Below are 9,479 nucleotides of genomic sequence, written 5' to 3'. Positions count from 1 at the left end.
GGGTGTAAAGGAAGCTGCGCCCGCTCACAGCGGTCCTGTGACCTGGCCGGACTAAAAGTCCTTCTCTGCTCACCTTGGGAGCCATTTATTGCCGGCTGATGCTCCTCTGAGTCTCCGGGCCAGGGCATCTCCAAAGATGGCCCTCATTGTCTGAGGTAGGACCTCTAGAGCGAGAACCTCTTCTTGGGAGGCAGCCCAAGCCCTGCCACAGCGCAGAGCACCACTGGCAGCGTTTCTAGCGCAGAAAACTGCTCTGAGAATAGAGAAGCTGGAGCAGACCGCAGGGGTTGAACAAATGGGCAGCTACGACCTCAGCCGCCCAGGCTGCAAGCCCAGGAAAGGTCTTCTCCTGTCACCCCTCTCCTGCCTTCACTCACTCGGCCACCCCGTCCCCGCCCATGACCGAGCTCAGACCTTCAGGCTGAAATGGGAGCTTCGAAGGACAGAGGTTTGCCTCTGGGATGCTTAAAGGTACACCAGGAGACCAACCCACACATAAAATGTATTATGGAGATCAGAGAAGGTGAGCCCCGGCAAAAGGCAGAAGCTGCCTCAGTCACAGTCAGATCAAACACCACAGCAAGTTGTTTAGGGTTTTCTGTAAATAGTATTTTCAGCAGAGGTAATGTGAATTCTTTATTCTAATGTCATTCCCTTTCCTGGCACTGCATCCTTGAGTTCTTTTAGTTCCCAGATCATGTCTGTGGGTAACAGATGGTGGTGGTGGGAGAAGGAGCAAAGCAAAGGTGGGCTCGGGGCAGAACGTGCTCCAGGACACCGGGAGGTGATTCTGAAAGGGTGCAGCGTCGCTTACGTGCGGAAAAGCTGTCCTGGCCTCCCAGCAATTCCAGCAGAAAGAAAGAAGTCTTTCTGATAAATTCTTACAAGCCAGGTTCGAGGTAGAGCAAGCCCCCGCACGGGCTCTAGCCACAGCTTGACATCCTGCTGCCCAGCTACTCACAGCATCCCCAAAGTCATGATGACCCATAATTACATATTTATGTGACTAGTTTAGCGCACTCCGAATGTCACCAATACAATTACTCAGCCACTAACACCTCCCATTTGGGCCTTTTTACTCACTTTTTTCCTCAAATCGCTAATTCATTCTATGCAAAATTAGTTTCCATATGATGACTGCTAATGACTATCCACAGAGAAAAGATGGCAGTTGTATGATTATTGTAGTAAAATGGATAGCTTACTCATCACTCCGGTTTATTTAGGGCCAACGTATTTAGTGCGGGGCCCTCTGGTGGTACCTTTTGTTAATTTTATGGAGTCCTGTCTAAAACCCATTTCATCATTTTGCTGTTTTTCTAGATTTTGTCATTACACAATCTTTGCAGTACATCCATCAATAAGCTAATTTTGACAGTGCTTTTTCCTGATCTAGCTCTCAACCATTACAGTCTTAATTTTTCATTATACAGTATATATGTGTGTGTAGGTATTATGTACAAAATACAAATTATTTCTTTTTCCTAGCAGATTTCGTTTTTATTTCAAAGGATTTTGAAAATACGTCTTTTCCAGAATGACGACTGGGTAAGATCTCTTACAGCTAGTGAAAAAACACTGAAGTTTTACCAAGTAACTGTAGTTAACTACTTCCTAAACTTACCTTTCCCGATCCTATGTGTCTTCGTTTTCCAGAAAGGCAATTTCAGCCTCTGGGGGCACCTGAGCATCCAGGCCTGGTGCTGAGATTTTCTTTCCTACATACATGTTCTCCTAGACTGTGCACATGCTCTGTATACTTGATATCAGGTACCTTTTTTTGTAAGTGTTACCTGTGTGTTGCCCATATGTTCCCTTCCAAGGTTACCCATGTGGAACGGGGAGGTGAAGTTTATGTACTTGTAACCTGGTTTCTTCTCAGCTATGGAATCCTTAATGCTAGAAAACAGCCCAGATCCTGGAAGAGGTGTCTCATTATGGATAAAGAATCAAGATGCTCCGTGCCAGTGAAGGTCTACTCTACTTGGCTGAGGAGATGTATTGAATATTCCTCCACAGGACCAGTATGCCTCTCGCTGGTGAAAAGTACTAATCTACCGGGCTATGTAACAATAAACCACACACACTGAGACCAAAATTCATGTTTGCATGAGGTAGGATCCTCCTGCCTTTGCCCAAGAGCAATAGGTTGACATCATCTGTATGACCTTGGTTGAAATGATAACTAAAATCTAGACCCAAAATTGCCTTGCTTGCAGTAGACTTACCACAATCATTTTGAGTCTTGCTTGTCTTTATGAAGGAACCCACAGATTAGAATCTCACCTATAGATGAGGAGAGACTAGTGGTCATGTAGCGACTTCTCCATGAAGCAGGTGGCAGGCCAGGCTCTGTCTTTGCAACAGAACAGTCAGCGTTTTTCATTTTGATGAATAAACAGGCCAAATTTATAAACATGTCAGTCCACAAATACAACCACAGATTGAGTCCAGTCTCCAGACACCTCTACCAACAGGGTGCAGGAGCTCTCAACCCGCTACTTCAGGATTTAAGGAGAAGAATCCATTCAACTGTGTATTTTCAGCCTCCCAGCATGAAGCTTCATCATTCTAACAAGGAATATTCGGTGCTGTTCCCCAAGACAGGGGCAGCTAGAATTACCTGAATCTGCTTAGAGCGTGTACCCAACTCTCCTGAGAGATAAAATGCACCTTCTCACAGGTGAAAGGCAGGAAGATATAATTAACATCAATCGCCGTCAAACCTTACCCACGATTTAATATGCCTTCCTGCACAGCGGGACGTCAGACTGACCAGTTCAGTCACCCCGTCACTCAGGGTGGGAGGAGAGGCAGGAAGGGCTACAGCATTTCGCCGGCGTTCCCCAGAGCTCTGGCTGCACGAGATGTGCATGCCAAACACAGCAGGCCTATCAGGAAGCTACAGCTCTTTAAGCGGGGAGCGACAGTATTTCACAACCCTACCGAAACTTTGACTCACGCTGCCTCCATTCATTACAGGCGCTGAAGTCACCGTACGTGCCAGTTGCAGTGATTCGCGTGAATCTACCACGATGGTCAGGACTGTACTGCTTTGTGAGCGATACCAACAGTGGCTTCTCTGTCGCCTCCCAGAGACGGATCACCTCTCCAGCTGAAAACCCAAGCTAATTCATTCTGAGAACATAGCATCACCCTGAACCAGTTTGTCCCGCTACCCATCTGTAGCATGTGACAGCCCCATTGACTCTGAAGGCTTTTCCTTGAATGAATCTGCTTTCACAGCCGCGGTATAAATTTGTCCTTTGCCTTTAGTGACAGGGAAAACACTCAGCAGATTTTAAACCAGCGTTAGCCATCCTAAAGGCAGCTGAGAGGAAGGTTGCTTACTCTGTCCTAGTCCCAGCCTTCCACAGGACAGGAAAGAGCAGAGGGGACAGTTGGGCATTATCACTAATAGAAAGCAAGAACGGAAAGGACTTCACAGACTGTGACACAGGCTTCACAGCATTCCCTCTGAAAGGCTCAGGCAGCCTTTCCTTCTTTGTTAGATGTTGCCAAAACTGGGAGTACAAAATACACCAAGGCAGGGGCCCTAGTTTCTATGGGAAATGTGGGATATAGATACCAACATCCATTTAAAAGTCAACAAGACGTGAGTCTAACTGTAAAGAATGAAAAGGAAGCAGCTTTCACGGCAGCAGAGGTGTCTGTAGAATTTAACAGATGCGTTTTCCCGTAGCCTAAGGTGTAGTGCTGCGGGAAAAGCTTTGCAACTGTAAAAGGTCTGTAACGGTAGCACCTCGTATTTAGCAAAGTAAAGCTTTCTGCCAATTCTGAAGTATTTTGGTATCACAGATATATTGCACCGTCATTTCAGTCTTTTAAATTTCATTTACGACAGCGCCTGAAAGGGGATGTCAAGCCCAGAAACCACGCTACTTCACAGATACGCGTACCCAAAAGCCTGCTTCATGGCAGCTTCCAATCCACTAGGTTTCAGCGGGCACTGTAACCCCATGGCAGAAGGAGCACATTTGGCCGGCAGCAGCACCAGCAAACGTGCCTTCCACGGACGTCTGGTCCGTACCAGGCTGGCCATCTGGAGTCGCTGACCGTGCGGGGCCACCTGCGGCAGCGGGACCGCCCTCCTGCTGGCCAAGCAGCAGTTGCCACAGGCTGGATACCAGCTGCAGCAGCAGCGACGTATCTGCTGGTATCTGGGCCAGATAACCTTTCCCTAAGGTCGTAAATGTGGGACATGCGGAACAAAGAACCTTCAAGGTTCGGCTACACTACAGGCAGATTCTCAAGATCCTCCTGAGCAAACCTTGAAAGTTAATGAAATTTTAAATTTCAGAAGGAAGAGCAGCTTAGTCGAACGATTATATCAGAATTTCAGAGCCCTCCCTGTGAATTTCCATCAGGAAATACCTTAATACCTTAATCCAGCCTTGATGTAACACAGCAAAAAATGAAAGCCACCGAAAGTCATCTGCTGCAATATATATTTTAATTCAAAGTGAATCTCGACAGTAATACACCATAAATTCTTATTTTGACACTCACCAAAATAGTCACCTGGAAAACCCGCTTTTTGTGACAAAGTACAGAAGGCTTGGTCACATTTAAATCACTGAGAACTAGAAAGAAATACTATCGCAAACTGTAAGAGACATTACATCCATAAAAAATTTTCCCAGTCCTCATATTGTAATATTGCACAGTGCAATTGCTACATGGCGAACTAGTGTAGCATAGAAATCCAAAGCAAAAAAAAAAAAAAAAGCCACAAGTCTACAAATTGTTAAACAGTAACAGTTCAAACTTATTAATCAAGTCTCTATCACTGGGTATTTCTAGAACAAGTCTTCCTACAGCTTGCAGTGTGATTTAACTTTTACTTAACACAAACCAAGTTAATTAGCAGTAAAAACCGAAAATTTAAAAATTAAAACCAAAAAAAAGTTAATACAGTAGCATATTTGACCAATAAAACACCCTGAAGTAAAGTTAAAAACCAAACACAAGAAATTCATATAAAATCTTGCAAATTAAAGTAATATGCAGATATGCAATTCCGTAGTCATGCAGTGTTTTATTTAAAAAAGGCATTAAAACGGTAATGTGTATAAATGCTTCTCAGAGGATGACTTTTTTCACAGAAAAGGCCTTCACCCTGAAAGCTTTTATTTTTTTCTGCAGATGGGCCCCGGACACTTGCAGCGACAAGAGTCCGTTCTCTCCAAGCGTATTGCAGGATGGGGGAAAAGTCACCCGGTATATCAAATTTTAGCTGTGGCGGGATCCCAAATGTTTCATTCTTTGAAATGCAGACATTTCTAGAATTACAACACATCGAAAGAGCAGCGGATCTAATTTGGGGCGCATTTACAGCAACTTTTTCCTGCATACGATAGGATACTGTTGTGATATACAGATAACTGTGTCAATTTAACAAGCACGTTAGCTTAAAACCTTAAGCACAGTAAAAAGAAAGTACAGCAAATACATTAGACCAATGATGATCCCCATGGCCCCAGAAAAAAAAAATGCGGTTGTTTTTTTTTTTTTTTTGTTATCACGATACAAAATTCATTTCCTCCATTTGCATTGGTGATTCTTGGTGTGTCCATTGCCTGCAACGGAGTAAGCACCAAAAACCCATCGCTTCCCAACACAAGGGAGTGAACAGAAAACTATCTGCTGGACCATATAGCACGCGTTTGAAGTGGCGAGGTGGACATCCAATTTGAGCATTTTCTCGGCTCCCTACGTTTAGGCTTTATATGTGTTGATAGGATTTCAAATTCCTCAGGATACTCCTAGTTTCTAATGTATACTTTATATACACACGTTTGTACAAAATGCATAGAGTTGATTACTAAAAACACTGAAACTTTTGGGAAAAGTTAGGTTTCTTAATTTTCAGTGTGATTAAAAATGTACTGCTGGTATTTTTATTATTTTCTTTTATGATCTAATACTGTTGTATTTTAGTTATTACTTAAAAAATAAATCAAATGTAGGCACATTTATTTCATTCAGACATTCATTAAATAAAACACTGCTTGTGTTAGTGGAGTAAAGAAAAAGATTACCAGTTATTAGCTTATTGACAGAGTTAAACTCAAATGCTTCGCACTCTTATTCCAGTCAACATTGCAAGGATTGTATTCCAGATTTTGTTTTAAAAAAAAGTTAAGTCAAGCCTGCAAGATGCAGCTTCTTAAGTGTCTACACAATGCCAATATGAAAACATAAAAAAAATTAAATTACATCAATACATCCACTTATATGCAGTGATGAGCTCAAAGTTAATGGAGATAAAATACTGATGCAAATAACACACCCCAAAAAAACGTATGCAATCATCTTCCATCATTTACAGTATAGTAGTTACGACACTTCAAACATGAAAACAAAATAAAGTTTTTAAAAAAAAAAAAAACAAAACAAACAAACAAACCCAAAACCCGGCTTCTATTTCATGTAATTAGACTTGTACAGAAATTAGAAGGCTAAGAAAGAACTAGTTAATCACCTAATTTCACAGCTATCTGAAGTGGCAATCATTATATAGCAGCTTATCTATGATACATTCAAGATAAATGATACAATTTATTACTTGCCCATAAGCTAAAACACAGCCTCAGCTTAATACCTTCTGTAAATCCCATCTCTACACTACAGTATACTTGAGGTCTATGAAAAAGTAGCTACCTTTTATAGGAAATGGATGATTAAGTCTTTGGTGCTGCAAAAGCAACTTCATTTGAACAAAACAAAACAAAACAAAAAAAACCAAAACAAACGAAAAAGACACACTTCCTAAGGAAAAAAAAAAAATAAAATGCAAAAAGCATGTAGTTTACGTCCCTGACGGAATGTATTAAATAAGCAAACACCCGCAACAGGCTAAAACAAATACTATAATGTAAAAAGACTAAAATCTCTCCCATGCATAAATGAAAGATTGCACACAAAGAACTCACATCTTTTCAAGCTTCAATAGTAAATATTCTGCTACTAGTTATTAAATACTGCATGGTTTGCTCAAGCTAAGATGAAACCACACCACGGATCAATGAGCACTTGGCTTTTTCTTTCATTAGCTAGTCAGTCATGCCTACTGCACCTCTAAACATTTTATTATATCCAATTAGACAAACACTTTTAAAATAAACTACTTAGGTTGTATTGCAGTTCCATCGACCAGTATGAAATACTGTGTTGTGTGTCACTACTCAAGAGCTACTGAATCAACTTTTCTTATGCACTACTAAAGTCAAGTCTTGAAGCTAGATCATTCTGGGGGGAAAAAAAGACAGCAAAATTCGGCTACAGCAAAACATGCTGCCTTCTCAGTAAGGAAAACACACCCAATACTAAAATCATACCACACAAAACCCAAAATGAGCATTACGCTATCAAAAAATCAGCAGATCTGAATTTTTAAGTGCTGCAGTCCTCAACATTTATATATAAGTAATAACATTAACAACCTCAAATATTTAAGGCACTATGTGTGGGAACAGTTTACAATGCAGCTGAGATTATTAGGACAACAACATTTAAGAGCAATGTTTAGGCTTTTCTTTTTTTTTTTTGCCCATGCAAAAGACACATGCAATGTGAAGAACAACAGCTCAACTTTTAGATAAGTGACTCAACATTTAAACACCAAGATACGCAATACGAACAAGTTACTTCTACACTGTACTGCTGACATATGTGCATCTGTTGCTCTAGTTCTGTACACTGAATGGCTTCCCAAATGTAGACGTGTCTTGCACTAGTTAGAAGGCAATTTTATAAAAAATAGCAGGAGCAAAACCAGACTTCTGCTCCCATAAGTCACCTGTCTAAAGTTACTATATAAGAAGATAACATGACCAAAGACAAGTTATACCAAATGTGCAAAACACATTAAAAGTGAGTTTTTTTTTTAAAGCTCAGAGTTGTTTAAATTGCACCCAAGTCTACATGAATCAAAAAAATAATTTTCCTGTTGTGCCATGGCTAATATTTAATAAATACCATGTTTCTTCTTAAATCAAACTTCTGTATCATTGAGCTTCCTCAATATACTGTGTTTGAGTTCTCACATAAACGGATACTGGCTGAGTTTGGTGGGACTCAATGGAAATCCTGTGTAAGCAGGTGATGCTGCAATGTACGAATGCGGTGGGAAAATTGGTTTGTACTGAGTCTGATGAATGGTTGGGGAAGGTAAGAGACGGGGATTTATGCCAACTGGAACTTGGTGTACTATACCACCGGGGTGAGAGATACTGTACGCTGGGTGTTGTAACAAGGGTCTTGAGGTACATGGCGAGGCAAGGAGGTGGGCGACGGGGGCAGCAGTACTAAGGGGTGCCGACGACGGGTACGGAAGAATAGCAGGCTGTCCTCCAAGGTGGGTACTTCCAGAGAGATGCGCGTGCACCGTGGTGGGATTTGGACTTCCTTGCGGAAGGGAGAAAGCGTGACCGGCAACGCTGGCCGGGATGTAAGCCTGCTGCCTCCGATGAGCATAGTTTCCGTTCCATTCCTGCGGCCCAGATCCAAAGTGCTGAACCTGTCCACACACAGAAACGGGCAGGGTCTTAACGTTTCCAAGTACGAAGAGAGTTTGAAAAATGGAATAATGCACTAAAACTAGTCAACTTAAAATCAAGAGTAATATAGAGACAGGAATAATTAAATGCTTAAAGAAACCAAAAAAAATCAGCTATTTAGATAGTAGCACAGACAGGAAATCTGACAATAAGAGATGGTAAACAGAACACAAGTTATTTTAATGCTCTTGCAAAAAAAAAAAAAAAAAAGGATATAATGCCATGCTGGGCTGTTTTAACAGAAATACCATGTATCACATGAGCAAGGTGCTTATTCCACTCTACTCAGCACTGGCTTGGCATCAATTGGAAGTGCTGCATTCAGTTTGGGCACCATAATGAGGCACAAAGAGGACAAATAGGAGAGAAATTTTAGAGGAGAGCAGAAAAAATAAGAAACGGATTGAAAATATCTGAGACAACTAGGCAAACAGAAGTCTAGGGCTATGATCACAGGAAGATGTGGCAATCATTAACAGTTACAGAGAGAAAGACTAAAAATCAATTACTCCCATTACATGATGCAGACTTCAAACTACATAGGGCATCTACCAAAGAAGGAAGGATTAGCATAAATTTTTGTAATGAAAATAACGTTCTACGCTTTCTGCCAAGAGGCTGAGGAGCTGCAGTCATTAAAAAGATTAAAAATTAATACTATGCTGATCATATTAAGGTTTGCTTAGAATTAATTAAACCAATCCTTCTGCATAATCAGGCAGAAGGGGAGATTGTGTCACCCACCCAGATGTTTCTTTCAATCTGAACTATTCAAGTCATTATTGGGAAATCCTCTTATCTACGTATAGCATGCTTGCATTTAGTATTTAACTTACAATTTAATATTCACAGTTACTCCGCAAGACAAACAGGTACTGCTCTTATATTAAATGTACC

At 41.2% G+C, this 9,479-nt stretch overlaps 1 protein-coding gene across 2 annotated transcripts in view; it reads right to left on the bottom strand.

Annotated features, from left to right (window-relative positions):
- Window positions 1-4,455: 4,455 nt before the first annotated feature.
- Window positions 4,456-9,479, bottom strand: part of HIPK3 (homeodomain interacting protein kinase 3) — a 79,050-nt gene continuing 74,026 nt past the window's right edge. For both annotated transcript variants that reach the window (XM_063331972.1, XM_063331973.1), the window contains exon 16: window positions 4,456-8,542. In XM_063331972.1, coding sequence (XP_063188042.1) covers window positions 8,066-8,542 — 477 coding nt within the window. In that variant the 3' untranslated portion in view covers window positions 4,456-8,065. The remainder of the gene's footprint in view (window positions 8,543-9,479) is intronic.

This window comes from Chroicocephalus ridibundus, chromosome 4, assembly GCF_963924245.1.
Source record: "Chroicocephalus ridibundus chromosome 4, bChrRid1.1, whole genome shotgun sequence".
Classification (NCBI taxonomy): domain Eukaryota; kingdom Metazoa; phylum Chordata; class Aves; order Charadriiformes; family Laridae; genus Chroicocephalus; species Chroicocephalus ridibundus.
Note: the sequence above shows the minus strand (reverse complement) of the source record. Positions and strands in the feature narration are given on the sequence as shown.